The 23,956-nt window shown below is 42.9% G+C and overlaps 1 protein-coding gene across 3 annotated transcripts in view; it reads right to left on the bottom strand.

The window, feature by feature from the left end:
- Magi2 (membrane associated guanylate kinase, WW and PDZ domain containing 2) overlaps positions 1 to 23,956 on the bottom strand; it is a 1,234,898-nt gene that overhangs the window by 211,608 nt on the left and 999,334 nt on the right. For all 3 annotated transcript variants that reach the window (XM_050139790.1, XM_050139791.1, XM_050139792.1), the window contains one exon: positions 1,475 to 2,113. In XM_050139790.1, coding sequence (XP_049995747.1) covers positions 1,475 to 2,113 — 639 coding nt within the window. The remainder of the gene's footprint in view (positions 1 to 1,474; positions 2,114 to 23,956) is intronic.

The following is a 23,956-nucleotide window of genomic DNA, read 5'->3' as shown; positions in this document are numbered from 1 at the left end:
ACAAATTATAGTACAGCAAATAGTTCAAAGCATTTTCCTGCTGTGCTACAATTTAAAAGAAGCTATTTAAAAACATGTGTTTAAATTTCTTTCTGTGAGCCAAACAATGGCTACAATACATCGATTTTTCAGCTATACCACTTAATATTAGAAATATTGTCCCCAAATTTGAGTTTTTCAATTGAACATTAGGAATATATGATTGTTGAAATTAGAAATATTTGCCTTAATCTTAAACAAGCAAGTCAAGAAGTCAAAACACACCATCAACACTTAATTACCCAAATTCACGTGCCACTTTATGACAATGCCGTACGAAGGCAAAATTGTGTGACTATTTTGCTATCATACTAATTTCCCCTCGGTCATGGGAACTTTGCATCGTGTTGCTCGGAGAAGGCATAGCACTTGCTCAGTCAATAATGTAACCCTTCCTTGAAGGGAAAAAGCGGCAGAGAGGCCAGCAACTCATAAACGTACTTCTCTCAGCTTTGACTTCTTTTACTTACTGTTTCAAAATGACAGCTCCCACTCTGTCTTGGGATTTTGAAGAGGCAATCACGTGTGTTCAGTCACACAAGTTTGTCATGCATTGGCTACACCACCGTATTGCTCTTGACCCTTCTCTGCTGCAGCTCCAGGGTCAGCTGAGCTTGGCAGACACAGAGCGAGGCATGCACCTGCTGTTACCGTCGGGTGAGAAGGCCTGGCGAGCCTGCGGTGCCATCCCACAGCTGAGGATTCAGGACTTCCCACCCTGTGTCCTGTTAGCTGAGAGGGAGGAAAACCTGCTCCACCTGTGCCTCATCCTTCACAGCGGCAGAGAAGAAGGAAAAGGCTTTGCCCCATTCATTTTCCACAAAGACGGAGGGAAGAGCTGCAGGGATTCAAAGCTCCCATGAGTCCTTAAATTGTATTCTACATTCTTCCTTGAGCTCCCCGTCCTAGCCCTGTCCCATCGCTTTCTACCTGGCTCATGGCAGACATACTTATCCGTGGCGACAGATAGTTGTGTCCCATAGTAGCGGACTGTTCTAGTCACTTATTTGATCTGAACCCAGCTCCTGGTGGCCCTTTGGAGGAGTGGACTGGCCTCTCCAATGCTGGCCTGGAACCCACATATGATTCCTGGTATTGCTTCCCTCAGTAAACCAACAGGCATGGACCGAGTTCTGTACAGAACCGGGTTCTGAACCTATGTGACAGAACATAATATATCCATAGCCGGGACCCATTCTTTACTCACCCAATCTCTATTGCTATGTTGGTAAGATTGGAACACTACTATCATAGCGTTTAATGTAAGACTCAGAAACCCAGATATTAAGTTCACAGTTTTCTCTCTGCCCTTTTCACTATTTTTTATAATGGCATGATTTTACGCCAGCCTAAAGAAACCTTCATTTGACCAATGTTTTTACAAAGAGTTCTCATCTACCCACACACTGTATTGCCACATCCGTGTTTGTCTTACCTCCTCGATGGATGACCAAGGAAGTCTCACTTCCGACGGGGCAGTCCTTCAGTATGTCCACTACTTCCGTATGGCTCAGGTTCTGTACATTCTGTTGGTTGATCTCAACAATGAGGTCTCCTTCGCACAGCCCAGGGCATCCCTGAACGTCAAGTATTTGTTTCACCCGCTGTCCCGTGGGACTGTCGGCAATGGTGAAGCCAAATCCCTGGGCACCTTTCACAATGGTTAAGGTCATGAGTTCAGCTTGTGTGGCTCCGGATGAAGCCATAGACACATTGTCGTCGTGGACGGGTGGTGGAAACGTGCCATCGAGCTGACCGTCAGCTGGCATGGAGTGCAAAGAATGAGGTGGTCGGTCTGTAACATCTGGGACTGACTGTGAGGTCCGAGAGATGTATTCCAAATACGTCTCATAGTTATGTCTTCCATTGGCCAGCAGTGGAGGTGGCCTCTCCATTATTGCGAGGGGTGGCACCATGCTGCTGGCAGGATCTTCGGGGTCAAAGGGCAAAGGGTAGCCACGACACAACACCAAGTTGACACTCTGACCAATAGGAACAGACTGGAAAAGTTTGACGACGTCTGCATGAGTGTGCCCCAGGACGCAAACTTCATTAATATAGACAATGACGTCACCTGCAAGGAAAAGGAGAGATTGACAACGTGAGGGAAGCTCAATGAGCATTGACATAGAGAAAGGGAGTTAGTTATGAGAATGCTGAGAGAATTCTCTGCTTCTCAGTGAGCAGTGAGAAATCCATTAGAATAACACTTCAGGTCTCTGTAGGTGACCTGAGGTTACAGAGGTCTGCCAACAAGAAGAATGGCCAGACGCTGGAAGAGGGGCTACTTGGCCATTCTTGAAGCTTGGAAACAACTCCACATTTAAGCTAAGAAAAAAATGTTAGAAGGATTTGTACTTTGAGGAAACATACGTTTATGTTTTTTCCCTTTCTTTTCATTTTTATTTCCATTTTAGTGCAACTAAGATCAAAGCATCTTCAAACTGTTGAGAAGCGATGGCCATGAACTTTGCATGAAAGAGAAAGCCTTGGTGTTTGAAGGCTTGGGTATCACCCTTCCTCCTCTGTAAAGACCGTGAGAATGAAGTGAGGTAATGGCGGAAAAGGCTTGGCTCAGTGTCTGAACACTGTCGGAGTGCAGTGACTGTGGACAGAGGGGACTTGGGACCCTGCGAGTCGAACAGGAAGCTGTCATGCCTCATTCTCTTATTCTGGAAAAATAGTGATGGCATTTGTTCTCTTCCCTCGGTGAATTATCACAGGTTTGTGGAAGTCTACTGCTTAAAAGCTAACTTTATGAACTTAAAAATGCTATGACTATGAATTATTCATTGTAAAATATAATCATTAAAATGATTTCTTCTCCTTTAAATGCAAAAGACATGATTGTTTGAGATCATTGTTTTAAGATTTCTTAAATTATGTATGAATAAAAACTTTATTTTTGGAGAATGATTCTATCACGGATTGGTATCATGAACCAAATACTTGAAAATTGAACTTGCAAATTAAAATTGTGGCTGATGTTGCTAGGAGCATATGAGGATTGTCCAATGCACCTATAAATGAATAATTCTATGAGCAAAACAATCCTAAGTAAAGTGGCCCCAACATCATCAGTTTGATTAATGGTCATACTTCTAAAGAAATAGATGGATGGGGCTGGAGAGATGGCTCAGTGGTTAAGAGCATTGCCTGCTCTTCCAAAGGTCCTGAGTTCAATTCCCAGCAACATGGTGGCTCACAACCATCTGTGATGAGGTCTAGTGCCCTCTTCTGGCCTGCAGGCATATACACAGACAGAATATTGTATACATAATAAATAAATAAATATTTTTAAAAAAGACATAACAGCTTTTAAGATGCTCCATTAAGAAAATTGTTGTCAATTTTGGTGGGAGGGGCATACCTTGAAGGTGACAGTTCCTACCCATGATTAACCCCAATAAAAACACAAAATAACAACAACAACAACAACAATAATAATAATAATAATAATAATAATAATAATAATAATAAAAATAAAGAAATGGATGGAAAGGCTCAGCAGTTGCTGTCAGAGGATCCAGGGGAGGGTTGCTTCTAGAAAATGCTAAAGCTTATGATGGGCTTTGACAGTCTCGGGATAGGTGCTGATGCATTGATCCCACACCCGGCAGAGGTGAAGCAGTTCTTGCTTCTCTGCCATTAGGGTTACTCACTTGAGAGTAGCAGCTGGGAACGCCTCGGCATGTTTTTTTTTTTTTTAAACTAATTCTGTTCATCTCAGAGTCCTAGGAAAATGCTAGGGTCAGGTAGGCCACTTTTCTCCTCCTCTACCCTTCTCTACCCGACCTCAGGCACTGTTGGTGCTGAGGGTCAAACCCAGGGCCTCTCGCGTGTTAGACAAATGTCCTACCCCTGAGTTACATCCAAAGTGCTGGCCTCTTCTGTTCTTAAATGTAGTCATAATACATTTCACTTGTGCAAAAGGTTGAAGAAAAAAATATGTGTGCACCACTATCCGCCTTGACGATTAGTAAACTGCTTATGTTAGTAGAAACCTCCACAGCACCTCATTTCCTAGTTGTGCCCATTTATTACACTTTCTGAAAGCAGCTATTATCTTCCACCTGAAGCTTGATAATTGGAAGCACTTTACATTTTATGTCATACTTAGGAAACTATCTCTGAATAATAATAAATTATGAAATAATAATCATCCTTAAAATGTGTACTTTAAACTTTTTGTAAATGAAATACATTTTAATATTCTGTAATTCCCTAAAAATGTACCTGTGATATTCATGGATTTTAATACAGGTACTTTTAGGCCATTAACTTTAACTGTGTCTTTTGGATGGCCATATTATTATTTATTAATGTTTACCCATTATCTCATTTCAAGTGTTTGGATACTTCAAAGACTACTTTGTTGCAAACTTCTTTCATGGATCTAGTGACAGACAGAGCTTTTTGACCTTGACATGGAAGGGCTGGCCATAAATCACATGCGCCTATGGTTTTATTAGAGAACAGCAAATGGCTAATACAATAGGTTATTTACTGGCCGTATGTTGGAACTGTCATTGCTTCTTATCTGGCAAATTCTTGCTACTCTCAGGTTTACTTTTTCTAAATGTAACCGGTGAAATCATGGTTTTAATTTGCATTTCCAAGATTGCTAGTGAGGACAAACGTCTTATGTAGGTTTCCTATTGGGTGCACTTCATTCCATTCATCCATCCATCCATCCATCCATCCATCCATCCATCCACTCATCCATCTATCCATCCATCCATCCATCCATCCATCCACTCATCCATCTGTCCATCCATCCATCCATCCATCCATCCATCCATCCATCATCTATCCTATCCATCTATCCACTCATCCATCCACNATCCATCTGTCCATCCATCCATCCATCCATCCATCCATCCATCCATCATCTATCCTATCCATCTATCCACTCATCCATCCACCCACCCACCTATCCACCCATCCATCCATCCATCCATCCATCCATCCATCCATCCATCCATCCATCCATGCATCTATCTACCATCCATAATCCATCTACCTATCTATCTACCATACATTCATCCATCATTTCATTCATTCATCTATCTATCTATCTATCTATCTATCTATCTATCTATCTATCATCCATCCATCCATCCACCTCCACCTGGCCCTGACATTTTCTGTGTGTTTAGGGGCTGCCTGGTATAGGGTGATAACTTGAGATAGTGAGGCATAAGACTGAGTTCCAGGCCTCATTGACGAGGGTTTTTTACTTAGTACAAGGATGTGATCAGATGACTCTAAAATGATGAAGAAACATAATACCGACTTGGAAAATTATTAATAATGAGATCACATAGGTGACAAGGTTTGTGAGCTTCATGCTTTTATGCAAAGATGGTTGCTATTCCTCTAGTTATTATTTGCCCCTGACAGCACCCTTCTACAAACTGGAATGGCCCAATTAAGATATTCCCACCACAGTCATATCCAAATGACTGTAGAAATATCGCTTGGCCACTGTAGAGTGGCCAAGGAAAGTGCAGGAAGGCGACAGATGCCACTTTCCTAGATGACCGTCACTAGCTTTAATCACAGTTGACAAACCCTCAGTCCCTGGGCACTTAGTCTCTCTCTCCGCTCTTCCGGTACTCCCCAGGAGAAAGGGACTGGATCTTTTCAGGTCTGCAGAGCAGTTATGTGGTAATTGACGGTGTCTCTTTTTGTTGCTCAGCAAGCGAATGAGAACTATTTGTGGTTCTTCGCGAGACTTCCTTTAGATACAGTTTATGTGTCGTTCTTACTCCATGGGTTTTCAAGTCATTAAAGAGGCAACTGATAAAGAAGATTGCAGCATTCTCTTTACTGGGTAAAAACAGATTTCTGAACATAAAATATGAGAGCTCGGTTATTGCAAAGCTATCTAACACCTTGACAACACTCAATTGTATACTTTATAAAATATATAAATGCCTAGATAGTGTGTCCTATCAAAAATTGTTGTGGGTGACCATACGTGCAAACGTGCGCTTGTTTGGATGGGAAGGACGAGGCAGATTAGTTATAGGCGGTGCTGCGTGAATGTCACTCACATGTTGTGAGACAACACATGAGCCACCTGGCATGTGTCATCCCAAGGTGTTCCAAGCCAAGTTCTAAGATAGCCTGGATGTAAGAGCACAGACGGGTAACTAGCTCTGGCTGGCTACAACCTGCTTGCCTATTTAAGAGGGTATCGTAAAGAAGTCACTCAATCTCTGCATCTCCCGGCTTCTTCTTTCATAAGCCGGAAGTTAAAACATTGCTTCCGTTTCCTCGTCGTCAGGTCTACTGTGAAAACGAGACCATGCTGTGAAAGCAGTTTTACCAAAGGAAGATTCTCCGTACAGATATCAGTATACACTTCATTGGAAAGCTAGGCACATCTTTCAGTTGCCTGAAAGGGAGCATTGATTCCTCAGTTAGTCATTCACTTACAGCCCTACTTAAGACCAGCAATTCTAGGGCTATCGACTTAAGGTCAGATTATCGTGACTGATGTGTGTGGTGGCCCCAGCGGTGTGACCTCACGAAGACCTGACTCCCAACCATGGGGTTCTCCTGTGCAGGAAAGGGACAGTAAAGCTGATAGAACAAGGGGGTTTAGAGCTATTGTTGTATTTGAAAAACAGTCTAAAATTATTTGCTTCTTTGTTAGTCATGGAGATAAATATATAGTGCTGGGTATCTCCTGGACACCGCATCATTTTGGGAAAAGAAAGAGCGCACTCTTGATGAAGCATTGTTTAAATTAAAGTTATTTTTACAAATTCCTCTACTCCCACGTTCTTTGAGTCACTGTGGACTATAGAATCTTCCTTTTTTCTGTCTCTCTTGTTGCTACCTGCTTCCCCAGCTTCCTTGTACCAGACTAGAATGACTGATGTCCTAACCAATGCTCTTCTTACCACAGTCTACTCTATTAAGTTAGAACTGCTTGCTACCCATGCTTACTGTTTCCCACTCTTTACCTATAGTCTTTTGGCCTCATCTGCCTTCTCCACCCAGCAAATCACCATCGTGGGAAGCTGTGTCTTCACTGTTCACAACTGCTGCCTTGAAGGTGACCATTCAGGTGAAAAATCCTATTCCTCTATCCTGCCATTCAATGGACAAACCTATCTCAACTTACTCATCTCTTTTCCTACCTTTTCAAATATGTATTGTTCTGTTGCCAATGAAATTGCTGCTACCATAGGCTTGTGACCTGCAAACCTCAGACATAACTCTTTCATTGGTATTCTGCTTCTCCCAAGCTTTCTGTACAATATACAAAGTATTGGCTCAGTTCTGTATTGGAAATCCTTTATATATTAGGCAGATTCTCATTGAATAAAGGCCAGGAGTGGTTAGAGGGAAACTGGAAAAGATATAATAACTGAAATTAATACCATCTTACTAGTGTTTCCAAATTCTTTCTATCAAATCAATTTAATCAGCCATATCCATCCTACCAATTACATACATTCTGTATCAAACAGTTAATTCTTCCTCTTAGCCAATAGGATTTATTTAACTTTATTTTCTGGAGCACATGCTAATTTTAATAGTATTAAAATACTATGAAAGAACTTTATTATGCTCTGGGGATGTGTTATTTAATTATTTGTTGATGTTCCCATTAGCATGTAAGAAGAAGCGTGTTTTCATGTTGGGAATGTAAGTACACTGTTTGGGGCAGAAGGCTCAGGGGAGAGTAACACCTCTGTCCTGTTTAGTGATGGCGAGGAGCTGTGATTGAGAATCCAGCACACTCTCATACCTGTCCCAGCTAGGCTATGAACACTCAAGGGAATAAACTGATTAATGGCCATTTTTTCTAATGTTTCCTGATGGATTTGTTAAAACGGTTCTCATTAAGAACTCTATTGCTGTGAAAAATCAAAAAAAAGAAAAAAAGACGTCAAAGCTGGCCCCCCTAGTGACACACTTCCTTCAACAAGGCCACACCTACTTCAACAAGGCCACACCTACTTCAACGAGGCCACACCTCCTTCAACAAGGCCACACCTACTTCAACAAGGCCACACCTACTTCAACAAGGCCACACCTCCCAGTAGTGCCACTCCCTACGAGCTTATGGGGACCAATTACATTCAAACTACCCTGGGCCCCATAAGCTTGTAACAATGTCATAATGCCAAATGCATTTAGTCCAGCTTCAAGAGATCCCATAGTCTATCTCAGTCTCAACAATGTTTCAAAGTTCAAAGTCTCTTCTGAGGCTCATGCAATCTCTTATCTGTAATATCTTATAAAATCAAAAAGTAGATCACATACTTCCAAAATATGGAAGGGCACAGGATATAAATTACCATTCCAAACACAGGGAAGGGAGCACAGAAAGGAAACACTGGACCAAAGCAAGAGCAAAACCCAGCTGGGCAGACTCCAGACTCTGCATCTCCCTGTCTGATGCCCAACGCTCTTCAGAGCTCCAGCCCTGCTCAGCTGTGTTGCCTGCAGCACACTTCCCTCTCTTGGGCTGCTTCCCCTCCCTGGTAGCAGCTCTCTTGGGCAGCTATGCTAGGACTCTAGCGTCTCTGACAGCTTGGGTTCTCCAAGGATTCTCCAGGCTTCAGCTTCACAGCCTCCTGCAATGGCCTCTCCACTAGGCCTCCACCCAGCGACACCCCAACACAAAAGGCCTCAGCAGCTTTATTCTATAACCCCTTTCTTCTGTCCCTAACTCTAAACCCAGAACCATGAGGAGAAAGCAGGCAAGTTCTGTTGCTCTCTTGGCCTGGATCAAGACCTCCTCTTTCAATTACATCTTCACCAGCTTTCTGTCCTTCACTGCCTAAGCTTGGCTGTCGTGAATCTTGCTCTGGAGACCATGCTGGCCTCAAACTCAGAGATGCACCAGCCTCTGCCTCCTCAGTGCTGGGATTGAAGGTGTGCACCACCACACCTGGCTCTAGGCTTCTTCAGCTCCTTTTCACAGCTGAAAACTTAACTGGATGGAATCCTGCCCTGAGGCCACCACTGTCTTTATTCCAGTTCTTAATCTGTTTATCTCCTTGAACACAGGATTTAGCTCCGTCCCACTTCCTGGTGTTCTTTTTTCTCCTCAAAATTTACATTTTGTAATTTACCCCACTCAGCTGGCTCATTTTCATTAGAGTTACCACTAAGAACCACAGGACAGAGTCTATCCTAGGCTGTTTTGAGATTTCCTCTCCCAGTGGAATTCATCCAAAACTTTACTTTAGCCTCAGGTAGACTCTTTGGATAAGGGCAAAGGCAGCCACTTTCTTCAACCAAATTATCACAAGAATGATCTCTAGGCAACTTACTAAATTCTTCTCCTCTGAAACCTCTTGAGTAAGCCCCACGGTTCAAATAATTCCTTCACGCGTCGACTAGTACCGTCAATGAAGCAGTTCTTAAAGCACTCCGCTGCTTTCCTAACCCAAACTCCCAAGGTTCATATTTCACCAAACAAAAACATGGTCTGGCCTATAGGAAAATACCCCACATCCGGACCAACTTCTGTCTTTTAAGTTTTCTATTGCCATGAAGAGATACCATGTCCTCGGCAACTCTTATAAAGAAAAGCCTTTAACTGTGGTAGCTTGCTTACAGCTCAGAGGTTCAGTCTATTAGCATCATGGTGGAGAGCAGGGTAGCGGCCGGCAAACATAGTGCTGGCTGTGTCTCGAGAAGAAGGCAACTGGAATCTGGCTTGTGTCACTGACCAAAGCTTAAGCAAAAAAGATCCCCCACAGCAACAGACTTCTCCATAGTGCCACTTTCTATGGACTTATGGGAGCCAGTTACATCTAAACTAACACAGGTTCTACGCCTCATATTGCTTCAGCGTTTTCCCTTATACCTAAATCTAATTTCTTTTGCTAAAGTATTCTTTATTTCTGTTCATACAAAGACGGGAGCATCATTCTTTTGAAATGATTGGAAGCAATTTCTGAAATTCCCACGTGGCCTTTTAAAAGTGAAAGTTACAAATCAGACGGAGAAAAATTCCATTTTGGCAGCTGCTCTTGCCAGGGTTCTACTGACTTATCTTGGGGATACCATTATTGTACATGCCAATCAACTTGGGTATGAGTATGAAAATGGGTGCTTAGGTTTCGGGAGCTATAAAGGTATTACTTTAATATGAAATACTATAAATGACTTTGCAAATTAAAAGGGTGCGAAACAAACCTTAACATTAAAATACATTGTCTTGATAATTTTTAAAAATTTTCATTTCTTCTTCTTTCATACAATACATCCCGATCACAGCTTTTCTTCCCTCCTCTTTCTCGGTTACACCCACTCTCCCAGATCCATTCCCAGCTCTGCCTCCCTGCAGGAAAGAGCAGGCCTCCCGGGGACATCAACCAAGCTTAGAGCAACAAGATACAAATAGGACCAGCCACAAGCCCTCACAGTGAGGCAGGACGGGGTGGGGTAACCAGGGGAGGAAAAGGGTCCCAAGGGCACTGTGCACTGAGGCCAAGTGTGGAAGAGAGGAGAAGGCAGATGCTTGGCAACCAGGGGGTTCAGGTCTTGATGTAGCTATGCCAACAACTGTCAACTATTTCTGGGTTGTGTTCCCTATTTATTCATCTATTCATTCAGCAAAGGTTTACATGCATTTAATTGCTACCAAGAGCCAGGCATTGTGCTGTAGAAGAACATCATATTAGATAACCACTAAAGTATTCTCTTCACTGAAATTCTGAGACAGAAGCCTTTGACTCAAGTTCTTGGACTATTCTTAAGCCCCTCCGTTTTTCCTCTTTCCCTCCTTCCTTCCCTCCCTCTCTTCTTCCCTCCCTCCCTCCCCCTCTCCCTCCCTTCCTCATCCCTCTCTCCCTCCTTCTCTCTCTCCCTCCCTCCCTTCCTCATCTCTCTCTACCTCCCTCCTTCCTTCCCTTCCTCCCTCCCTGTCTCCCTCCTTTCTTTCCTTCCTTCTTTTTCTCACACCTCCTTTGCCATCACATCATTCCCCTCTACTCCAGGAACCCGCAAGAGTCTCTAGCTGTGATTTCTGATGTCGTAGTAATAAACAGGAATGGAGGAAGAAAGGCAAACCACCTTAGTTTGTTGTATCACAGGGTCTGCTAATCGCACCTCCAGTTGACTTCTGGGGAGGATCTAGGACCTTCCTAGGGCTTCTTCTGGTCAGGATGGTCTCAGGACCCAGGGTTGTGAGGTGTGAATAACTTCACACACTGAGAATATCGGTGCCAGACCCTATAGAGCTCCAGACACTGCCTTCCTCGTGAGCTTATCACCACCCCACATGCTCAACGTAGTTTTGACTCTTTGTCCTCCAGTGCCTGGTGTTTAGTCTGGTACAGACTCTCCGGTACCACAGGCAAGGCACTGGCATGGGTTCTCACCTCTTACCAAGCCTCTTACCAGGCATTCTTTGCTGGGGTTGGCTATCCTTTGAGTTTGCCCCACATGGACCATTTACCAGGCGTTCCTTGCTGGGGTTGGCTATCCTTTGAGTTTGCCCCACACGGACCATTTACCAGGCATTCCTTGCTGGGGTTGGCCTATCCTTTGAGTTTGCCCCACACGGACCATTTTCTCTCCCGTCTCTTTGCTTCCTAGCCCACCGTTGTGCTCTTTCTTCTCTTCCCACTAAGAAGCTGATAGCCATCTCTGAGGTCAGCTTCATCTTTCCGACCACTCTTGTTACTTATTCCCCATAGCCCAATCTTCAGCTGCTGAACCATGCCACTGGGCACGTGGGATACCTCAAGTCAGTGACTATGTTTAATAGTATTCATCTAGCGTTTAAACCTGTACCTGAGATAATCTTTACTTCAGGCTTAAGAGACTGGGCCTGGGAGAGGTTAAGTAAGCTACGCATTCAAGTGGTAATGAGGTCAGATTCAGATTCCAAACCCAGGACTTCATTCAATACAAGTGTAAAGAATTTCAAGCAGTCCAGGTCGTATGTTGGCTTAAGGCTATTTTTCAGATTATCAACCAGGCTGCTGGGGAAAACAGCTTCAGGTCTTGAATGTGAACAGAGAGACGAACTTCAGTATTCTTTCGACTGGCTAAGTTAATGGAGGGAGGCATCGAAGCAGATAATTACAAACAGGGAAATCCATTGCAATAGCCTGGTCCAACTTCTGCAGTCTTCTCCAATACATTTGTTTTTGGAAGAGGGCTTAGGGGAGGCTGAGGTGGAGGGGTGACAGACGAAGGCAGTCTCCAGCACCCTGCAACCATGTGGTATATGTTTATCTTATAGATATGTGCACACACACACACACACACATACACACAGAGAAGTAAGAAAGGGCAGTTTCTAAGGCATGGCTTTAAAGGCCCCACTTCTCAAAAGAGTGTACACAACACTGGGCAATTTCAAGGGCACCACTGAGCCCTAAAGGACAGGTCTCTGGAGACCTACGCAGACTTCCTACAGAAGCAGCTGGTGGCTGTGATATGCTATCCGTAGGCAGAGAGCACTCTGTCTACGAGCCATCCGCAAGATGATAGAGTCGCTACATACTTCTCAAAAGAGTGAAAGACTTCTTAACCACACGTCACCGTTTCAGCTCTGTGATCCCATGCAGATGTCCAATGAAAAGCTCGCCTCCCGAGCTTTGTGTGTGATCAGCACACACACAGCAATGACCGACCGACAGCTGTGCTTCCGTCCTGCGATCTAGTGACATTTCCTCTGTGCTGGGCCTTGAGTGGTGCTGTGCGTTTAAATCCTGGCGTTTTATTTTCTTGAAAGGATAATAGGAAACACATTCTAAGGGAATCTACAACACTGATGATCTGCCGACCTGGGCAAGATGAGACAATATTGTAGACAGGAAGTATAGGCAGAGCAGCAAAAAGCAGCACGGAATTTTTAAAAGTTGTTATTGCAAAGCTCCCCAAAGCGGAGGCTTTCTAAACACACCACTCACTTCAGGAATTCAGTAGCATAAATGGTGGTTGAACCTATTAAAAGACTATAATGCGGGCCGGGCCGTGGTGGTACACATCTTTAATCCCAGCACTTGGGAGGCAGAGGCAGGCGGATCTCTTTGAGTTCAAGAAAAAACAAAAACAAAAAAGAATGTAATGCATTTTAGACAACATTTTTTTTGGAGGAACCGCATAAAATGCAAAACAAACAACCTCTGAAAGTATCTCCAAATCCCAAAGTTTAGGAGAGCTTGTTAAATGTTTTCTAGACCTTCCAGAGCTCTGCTGTGCATTGCGCATGTGCATCTGGGCTCAACTACACATAAGGAACCAACCACGCAACCTCAGCTACGCAAGTACCTCGTAAGGAGTCGTTGCAGGGGACAGTGAGAGATGCACGTGCTTACTCTCAAATAGAAGGAACAGTGTTGCTGGACAGGCATAATTAAAAGCCTTTCATTCTTCTTTCTGTATGTATATGTGTTTGTAGGTAGGATACAGCATAATTTGCAAGAGTTGTTCTTTAAGTCTCGGTAGGTGCTGGGGGATTGAACTGGGTTGTCCAAGTTGACGGCTGGTGCCTGTCTCCAATGAGTCATCCTGCTGATTCCCTGCGATTCTTCAAACAGACCTAGCTCCTCGGGCCCAGCGCAACAGTATTTTTCATTATCTTCTTGCCTCACACTAACCTGGCGTATCAAGCGACTAGAGACTGCCCGTCCACCCCAGCCTCCAAGCGACGAGGGAGCTAGCTGGCCGGGGTAGAGCCGGGCGTTCTCTCCGGGCACGTATCCAGTAGTTGATCCTATTTCCCCCACACTTGTCAACCGCGCGCCCCTCTGACTGAGCGAGAACTATGAAGACGGAAAGGATGGCTGCGCCATTTCATTTCACTCGGCCGCCGCCTGCCAAACGCTGTCGTGTTTTTGTAATTGTGTGTTTCGAGTTTGCTGCCTGGCCTCCCCACACTTTTGAGATTGGTAGAGCAGTCCTATTGTCCTGGGGAAATAAAGGACTTTTTTTTTTTTTTTTTATCATACTGTGAAATTGATCTAAAAGAAGGAAGGGCAGAGCTCCATTTTCAGCCTCCAGACAACAGCTGGAAAGTGCTTTGTCTGAATTGCTGCTGGAAAAAAAGCACTGTTTGCTGGAACGGAGCTGGTGCTGATCCCGAGCCCCCAGACCTGGGTGGGGCACGTCTCCTGGCGGAGCTGCTGGGTCAGTGCTCTGATGCCTTCGTCTCCATCACCCTGTGCCACGTTTCCTGAAAGGGCTTTGACTGGTGCTTCCGCTGGGGGTCAATCAACAATCCCTAACTGGTACTGTAACATACCCCATTATGTCCGTCTACTTCTTCCTTCGTTTGTGAGAAATTACAGGGCCCCCGCTGCCTTGCAGAAGGCCTTCAGAAGATTTCTCCCATATGGGTTTTAGCAGTGGTGCAGCGTTAAGTTGCTGAGTCTGATCAAATGGCTGGCAGAAAGAACAAATGGATTGTGCCAAGAATATGACTGTGTGCTGCACAACACACTGGTCATGTGACTGTATCCTACATAATACCTGCACACTGGTCATGTGACTGTATCCTGCACACACACAAACATTAGTCATGTGACTGTATCCTGCACACTGGTCATGTGACCGTGTCCTATGCACACACAAACATTAGTCATGTGACTGTATCCTACACATACACACACTGGTCATGTGACTGTAACCTGCACACTGGTCATGTGACCATGTCCTATGCACACACAAATATTAGTCATGTGACTATATCCTACACAGACACACACACTGGTCATGTGACTGTATCCTGCATACCTACACACACAGACACACACACAGTGGTCATACAACTGTATTCTACACAGACACACTGGTCATGTACCTTGCACACACACTGTTCATATGACTGTTTCCTGCACACACACACACACACACACACACACTGGTCATATGACTGTACCTTGCACTGTTCATGTGACTGTTTCCTGCACACACACACTGGTCATATGACTGTACCTTGCACACACACACTGTTCATGTGACTGTTTCCTGCACACACACACACACACACACTGGTCATATGACTGTACCTTGCACACACACACTGTTCATGTGACTGTTTCCTGCACACACACATACACACACACACACTGGTCATATGACTGTACCTTGCACTGTTCATGTGTCTGTTTCCTGCACATACATACACACACATACACACACGCACACTGGTCATATAACTGTATCCTGCATAGACATGCTGGCCATTTGTCTATACTCTGCACACATATTGGTCATGTGATTGTATGATCATATTCTGTATACATACTGGTTGTGTGATTATACTCTGCATACGTATATACATACACATCCACACTGGTCGTACAATTGTATCCTGCATAGACATGCTGGCCATTTGACTCTACTCTGCACACACACTGGTCCTGTGATTATATTCTGCACAAACACTGGTCATACAACTGTATCCTGCATAGACATTCTGGTCATGTGATTGTGTTCCACATATCCACACACATACTTGTCTGAGGTTTCCCTTCTAACTTCAGAGGGAAACAGAAGATGTGAATCTTCATGGATGGATTGTACTTGCTCCCACACGGACCCCTTGATTGCCTATTCAAGTTTCAGAAAGAGCAACATTGGATATGAGCATCCAGGAGTCAGTCTGCTCACTGGGCTACATACACCAAGACTGCCTGATGGAGATTCCCCTCTGTATTCTGTGAATGTGCTTTATTACCATTGGTTAGTAAAGACGCTGCTTCGGCCCCTGGCAGGGTAGCATAGAGCAAGCCAGGAAGTCCAAGCAGGAAACAACGAGGAGTCAGGCAGATGCCATGTAGTCACCCAAGAAGCAAGAGATAACAAACCATGAACCTTGTGGTAAAAATAAAATAATAGAAATGGGTTAATTTAAAATGTAAGAGTTAGTTAACAAGAAGCCTGGGCTAATAGGCCAAAGTGTATATAATTAATATTAAGCCTGAGAATGGTTACTTCATAAGGAGTTAGTGAGGGGAACCCAGTGGGAGGAGAGAAGACAGTTTTAAGACAGTGAAATGGAGAATATTTGTAGCTATACCTGTTAATTAAAAAATCCTTCAAACATCTGTCAAAATGGAGAAAAATGGTCTTGGCTTCAGTGAGATTTTGGAACTTGGATCAAGATAGTTATTTCCTTTCAGATTTATGTGGAAAGAAAGGAAAATCGTCATAGCAACTTCTGATAATGGACTCCATGGGGTGTTCACCTCATCATTTATCACTCTGTGGGGTACCACACACAGATTCTTATGGGACAAATAATGCTACTAGTCTAGGAATTTCAGGAAAACGCGAAACAATTTCCTGCAGACAAAGGGAGGGTGTTTTATTCTCAGCGACAACAAAGGAACAGCGTAAGGAAAAAATACAGTCACCTGCTGTTCCCAATGTTACAATTGTTGCAACCCACTGAAGCTGATTAAATTAGACTTCTCACCAGAAAGTCTAAGCTTCTCTGTTCTCCTACCTAGTGCTCTTGACCATCCATCTGTATACTTGTAAAAACAGATCTATTTGTTCATACACTAATATTGTCATTTATATTCCAGCAAAATGTATTTTAAGACAGCCAGAAACAATAAAATAATCCTTTCTTTTAAACTTGTATATTGTATCACTTTCATAATTAGGTCACCAGCGCTCTAAAAGTTCTTGCAAATCATAGTAAAATGCACCAATCATAACTGTATGCTGAAAGATTAATCAACAGAAAAAATGGAAATCTTAGAAAGCCATTTGACTTTTTGGGGTTTAGCTAACACCAGCATGGTTTATTAATCTCTTTCTGCTGATTGAATACGCTGTAGGAGCTCAGGGAGCAATGACTACTTTCTAATAATGATAGCCACTGTTATGTAGCTGAGGGATGACTGTATACCAATTCGTTGCTAAGGAGACATGATCTCGTTTCAGTTCTTAAAATAACGTGATGGAGAACACGTGTGGCTTAACGAGGTCCTGGTCCTCAGCGACAGCGATAAGACACTACTTCTCCATGTGTTTGTCTTTCAACTGTGTGAATGTCTAGCCACAGACATTTAAGACACTTCAAGATGCACACCACCAATTTCCTTGGCCCTAGGTGTTAGTTATAGTTAAATCCCTGGAATTTTGTTTCTCTAATCTTACCTGTTTGACTACCTGACCTGCATAGTATTTTGGCATAACATAAAAATACCTGATTTTTTTTTTTAAATCATGGCACAAACAGTCTTGTTTATTTTTTTCCTAAGTTACAGTCAGATGACAAAACAATGACCTGGTGACAGAATTGCCAAGTTTGAATGGGCTAAGTCCACAAGGAAGTCAGAAGGGAGCAAGGAAATGCTGCAAATACCAAAGGGGAGCCTTGAAGAAAAGCTCTGGACCATAACCATGTAGTAAGTACAAGAAATAGTAAGAACTATTCTAATGTATTTTATGAGGTTCTTAAGCTCTGGAAACTTGGCTGCCATGAATTTGAAAGTGTGAAACTATTAGAATTGCATATTACCATTTACTGATAACAGTGCACAATTAACTGATATTGATATTACCAATCGATAAATAATCTTAATTTCGATGGACATAATTGTAGACAGGGCAGTAAGTTTATGACTAGCTATGTAAAAGGACCCGTCTTGTTAGATCTAGAACACATTAAACACATGCATCATCTTAACGTGTTTTCAATTTTGATTGTATGAACATGCTAATTTCTCTATGTAAACAGTAATCAATACTGCTGAAGGCCTGTGCTTGCAGCTAATTCCTATCCGAATTCTACTCAGGAAGCAGACAGAGCATGAACTGTATTTCAAACCTCTAATTACTAAGGTCCAAGAAAGCAAGCGGTCTAAGGACCCAGTCAATGGGTAATATAAAAATACAGTCAGCAGATCATAAATATTTATTGCTACATCAAAGACTGCTAGTCAATCTTTCAATAATTCTTTCAGCCCCAAATGCTTGAGTCAGGATATTGGGAAAGGCATTAATCAAAATTCAGATTTCACTTAGAAAGGATAAGAATTAGGAGCTATGCCAAATATTTTCTACTATCAAGTATCTTTACCTAAATTTTACCTTAGTTTCATTCCGCGCGTGGATTTGACTGAAGTTTTTAAATTGCTCAGTTAATAAGTGCGCTAATATCATCTCAAATCTGACAGCACTTTCACTTGGATTCCAGAGAGACTCAAGCTAAGAGGCAGAATTTTTCATTAGCTTTTAAAAGCTGTACTTTTAAGGAAATACGTTTCTTTGTTCAGTCCAAAATTTCTTATGGCTTTTACATTACATTTTTTAAGATGGAAAAAGATAGTCTAATAGTACTTCAAATGATTACTTTATTAACGGTGGCTGATTAATAGTCTACTAAAGCAATATAAGCCCAAAGTAAGTGGAGTGCTCGTGTGGCTTTTATGCCTTGTGATACAAACAGAAAAGCATTTGTATTTTCAATATTTACAAGCTAAAGCATTGTTTCAATATTGGCCTCGCTGCATATGGGGATGTGTGCATTTTATGACAGGGAATAATTAGATAAATTATGATGTAATTTTAATGGAAAATGGAGGAGTCTTGCCAGCATTGAGGGAGAGGAAAGGATATATTAGAAATACCAAGTTTGGAGTCATCACTATGGAGATATTGGTCTTCTGGGCTCACTGTAGACTTAATTTGTTATTTTTCTAAGGATTTCACATTAAAGATAATTCTTAAAATAAAATATACTTATTAATTTTTCTCAACTTTACTAACTTAACTAGCAGCTAGGGTTTATAATCTCTGTGAGCCAACCAGTGTAACACATTTTAGATTGATTTATTTCTAGACATAAAATAATTTTAACATTTCAAAACCCATTCAGATGAAAAGCGTGGGTCCCTACCTTATACTTTGGCAAAGACCAGAAAATATAAGGATGATCAGCCTATGTATTTAGTACCAAAATATCATGAACTACAATCTAGCAAAGAAAACTAGCAAATGTTTACCATGATTAAATACATGAGTTGGATTTAGTATTTCAGAGAAATATTAAGAATAGCCAGTGCTCAAAGAAGTACAAAACACGATAAAATAGAAAAAAAAAAACTTGACACCGCTTCTTTATGGAGTTGATGTTATTTTTCATTTATTTAGCGGGCTTTAGTAACGTAATGACAGCGAGTAAGGGCTTGTAAACTTGCCGAGTGCAAAAATGAGTAGCCACGCAACATTTCACACAAATACACACTGTCAAAGAAGAGCTGCCCAGAGGTGCGGAGGATCCTGGGAAATCGTGTCCGTGAGCGCAGAGTATGAGGGAAGAAGCCAATGGCGGAGCCCAGAAAATGTGAAGGAGAGCTGGGACGGCAGGGCCTGCGAACGACGGCGTTTGAAAGAGCGCTGATTGCCTGTTTCCAGCGTGATAGGAACCAGACCTTAGGCTGCAAGTGGCCACTGTTTTCAGAAAGGATGCCTTCTGTCGGCATTTCTGAACGTAGTTATCACTAGATCACTGAGAGTAGAGGAAACGGACTAGGGGATTTCTCGCGGTCGGGAGAAAATCGAGACGGCTGCCCGTTGCAGAGGTCCGACAGGGGAGAACGAAATTGATAGTGAGGAATGTGAAAGGAACAGGCCTATGGACGGGGAGAAGATGAGGAAGGGGACGAAGGGTGGAGGATTCTGGGAAAGAGAGTGATCCGCAACCCGGGAAAGTGAGTTTGAAACAGCAGAGTTCAGCTTCAGAAGAGAGAAAGGATACCTGTGACCTCTTGACTCTAGAAATGAATTTTTTTTAAAAAAAAAATCAGGACCTATATTACAATTATCTTCATTTTTTTGAAGTTTATTTTATTTATTTATTTATTAAATATTTCTGTCTCTTCCCCACCTCCGCCTCCCCTTTCCCTCTCCCTCCCCCAATCAGGTCCCCCTCCCTCGTCAGCCCAAAGAGCAATCAGGGCTCTCCGTCCCGTGGGAAGTCCAAGGAAAACCCTCCTCCGTCCAGGTCTCGTAAGGTGAGCATCCAAACAGCCTAGGCTCCCACAAAGCCAATACATGCAATAGGATCAAAAACCCATTGCCATTGTTCTTGATGTCTCAGTAGTCCTCATTGTCCGCTATGTTCAGTGAGACCGGTTTTAACCCAGGCTTTTTCAGACCCAGGTCAGCTGGCCTTGGTGAGTTCCCGATAGAGCATCTCCATTGTCTCAGTGTGTGGGTGCACCCCTCGCGGTCCTGAGTTCCTTGCTCATGTTCGCTCTCCTTCTGCTCCTGATTTGGACCTTGAGATTTCAGTCCGGTGCTCCAATGTGGGTCTCTGTCTCTGTCTCCTTTCATCGCCTGATGAAGGTTAATATTCAGGAGGATGCCTATATGTTTTTCTTTGGGTTCTCCTTCTTCTTTAGCTTCTCTAAGAACCCGAATTGTAGGCTCAATGTCCTTTATTTATGGCTAGAAACCAAATATGAGTGAGAACATCCCATGTTCCTCTTTTTGGGTCTGGCTTACCTCACTCAGGATAGTGTTTTCTATTTCCATCCATTTGCCTGCAAACTTCAAGAAGTCCTTGTTTTTTACTGCTGAGTAGTACTCTAATATGTATATATTCCATACTTTCTTCATCCATTCTTCAATTGAGGGGCATCTAGGTTGTTTCCAGGTTCTGGCTATTACAAACAATGCTGCTATGAACATAGTAGAGCATATATTTTTGTTGCATGATAAGGCCTCTCTTGGGTATATTCCCAAGAGTGGTATTGCTGGGTCCATGGGTAGGTTGATCCCAAATTTTCTGAGAAACCGCCACACTGCTTTCCAGAGTGGTTGTACAAGTTTGCATTCCCACCAGCAATGGATAAGTGTACCCCTTTCTCCACAACCTCTCCAGCATAGGCTATCATTGGTGTTTTTGATTTTAGCCATTCTGACAGGTGTAAGATGGTATCTTAAAGTTGTCTTGATTTGCATTTCCCTGATCGCTAAGGAAGTTGAGCATGACCTTAGGTGTCTTTTGGCCATTTGAACTTCTTCTGTTGAGAGATCTCTGTTCAGCTCAGTGCCCCATTTTATAATTGGGTTGATTAGCCTTTTACAGTCTAGTTTCTTAAGTTCTTTATATATTTTGGAGATCAGACCTTTGTCAGTTGCGGGGTTGGTGAAGATCTTCTCCCAGTCAGTGGGTTGCCTTTCTGTCTTAGCGACAGTGTCCTTTGCTTTACAGAAGCTTCTCAGTCTCATGAGGTCCCATTTATTCAATGAGGCCCTTACTGTCTGTGCTGCTGATGTTATACGTAGGAAGCGGTCTCCTGTGCCCACTTGTTGTAGTGTAGTTCCCACTTTCTCTCCTATCAGGTTCAGTGTGTTCAGACTGATATTGAGGTCTTTAATCCACTTGGACTTGAGTTTTGTGCATGGTGACAGACATGGATCTATTTTCATTTTTCTACAGATTGAAATCCAGTTTTGCCAGCACAATTTGTTGAAGATGCTCTCTTTTTTCCATTGTAAATTATCTTCATTTTTATTCATGTCAGAAGAATCTTCACCTTGTTATCAAGGTAGAATAGGAGAGGGTAATCTTGCAGAGCGGGACACTGTTGATGAATTGTGGAAAAACCATAGAAAACATCAACTAGTGAATCTCATTCTAGGATTTTCTTCAGTTCCTTGTCCTGGTGTAGAGTGGCCAGGGAGTTCAGGGTGCTACAGGCGGCACTTTGGAGCGGCCGCGTGTTCTGTCAGGGCCTCTAGCCTATGATACACCTAGCTACATCCTGCTTCTATAACGATCTCTTAGTCATCACCTCTCATGAAACCTTAAAATATTTTCCTTTCAGAAACTTAAATTACCCTTTTGTAGAGACACACGACTTAAAATCCTTTCTCACAGGTCACGCAGGAGAGTGAATGAGAGCATCTTGCAAGCGTCGTCACGTGACCGACCGCCAGTGCGTCGTAACAGACACACACCTCACTTCCTCGGGCTGGTGAAGGGTGTGCTTGACACGACAGCAGGCTGACCTTGCTTCTTGGCAAATCCTACCTTACAGTCTCTAGAGCTAAACCACCGCCAGCCATTCTTTTCAAGGACAGCTTGTTGCTGTTCTCTTGGAAGCAATTAACAGGCTGTCGTACAAAATAACATGGATTCCTTCCTGAAATTCTTTATTGGACGAGGTCCAGAAAATAAAATGTTTCAAACTCTGACTCCTGAGAGTCCTCACTGGTGAGACAGTTTTCACAGAACCTAAAATTTTAAGATATTTCATTATAATGAATGCACTGGCCTCCGATATTATTCTTTTCTCTCTTTTTTTCTTTTTGAGACAGGGTTCGCGTATCCCAGACTGGCCTTGAACTCACTTAGTAGTCAATGATGACCTTGAACTTCTGATTCTCTTGCTTTTAGCTCTTGAATGCTGGGATTTTGAGCATGGGCCTTCATGCCTGGTTTGTATTTAAAGTCATACTGATTGTACCAAATCCCATTTGACCCCTGATGGAAAATTATTTTCTAAAAAAATTTGAATTTAGGTTCAGTCTTTGAAAGCTTGGCTCCGCTCAGTATGATCATCTGCATTATTGTGCTAACATTGCTTTTCCAGCCAAAGGAATCTGATGCCCAGATCTTTGATATAGACAGCAATCAACCCATCATCAAAGATGTATTCTGGTTTAATATCTGGGACTTACTAGGGCTGGATCAGTCCCTGTACCCTTTACTCTTTTGAATTTTTTGAGTCAACTAAGCTTGAAATCAAGAGGGCTTTGGAGCTCCTTGTCTTCTGATTCAGAGTTTTCAAATCAACTAGGGTCACTCTATTTCAGACTAGATATTACTTAGTTCACAAAACCTATACATAATTAAATGAAGCAGTTATTCCTATCTAAAAACAGCATTGGCTAGAAATTTTTAAGAAAGTCATACAGTTTTTCTAAAGCTTTTCTACAAAGGGTCAGATAGAAGAAGATTTTACGGGCTGTGTGGTTTTTGTAACAACTACTTCACTCTTCTGAGTAGCCAAGGCGTCACAATAAACGATACAAATGAATGGGTTAGCCGTTCTAAACAAACTCCACTTATAAACTTGTGGTAGACTGGGCTTACCCACTGTGGTTTGCCAATGTTGGTCTGAAGGAAAGTCTTGGAGGGTGGACTGTATTACCTCACTGGGTTTCAGAAAGCGTTGGGCACAGGGACTTCTGGTGGTAGCAGAATCAGGATGCGGACTATAAGGAGACCACCCACAACCAAGTGAGTTTGTCTCCAGGATACCATTCCAAAGTTGCTTTAGTAGCATGCATAGTGCTTGCGTACTTAACAGTACATTGAATACACCATTATTGGTGATGATTCTTCCCGAGGAGAAAGGCATCCACTTTAGAGGAGACAGGAAATAACGGGCACACAAAGCAGTTAAATGGAACTACAGCACTATTTTCTGACTCCAAATTTATTTTCTTGAACAAACTCAGTGAGACTTCCTTAAGGAGGAAAAGGAAGGGGAGAAATTCTAGAATTTGAAAGCCAAGCACATAGGCCATTTTTAGAAAATGTTTCTCAAAGTCAGCTGGTGTATAAACCTGATAACTCTCCTTCGGGGTCCATGTGAGCATTCCTGGTGGCTCCATCAGGTATCCAGGTGAGCGGTCCTGATGGCCCCTTCAGGTGTCCACGTGGGTGGTCTCGATAGTTCCTTCAGATGTCCACGTTAGCAGTCCAATGGTCCCTTCAGGACATGAACATTCCTAGTGGCTCCTTCAGGTGTCCACGTGGGTGGTCTTGATGGCTCCTCAGGTGTCCACGTGGGTGGTCTTGATGGCTCCTTCAGGTGTCCACGTGGGTGGTCTTCATAGCTCCTTCAGGTGTCCACGTGACCAGTCTGGTGGCTCCTTCAGGTGCCCATGTGAACATCAGGAGTTTATGTAAGTACTCCTAGGCTTTCCTGCTTTTCATTTCTCCACC

Source organism: Alexandromys fortis, unplaced genomic scaffold (genome assembly GCF_014885135.2).
Source record: "Alexandromys fortis isolate MF-2015 unplaced genomic scaffold, M_Fortis_MF-2015_v1.1 scaffold_38, whole genome shotgun sequence".
NCBI classification, from domain to species: Eukaryota; Metazoa; Chordata; class Mammalia; order Rodentia; family Cricetidae; genus Alexandromys; species Alexandromys fortis.
The sequence above is the reverse complement of the archived record's forward strand: the minus strand, read 5'-3'. Positions and strand labels throughout refer to the sequence as shown.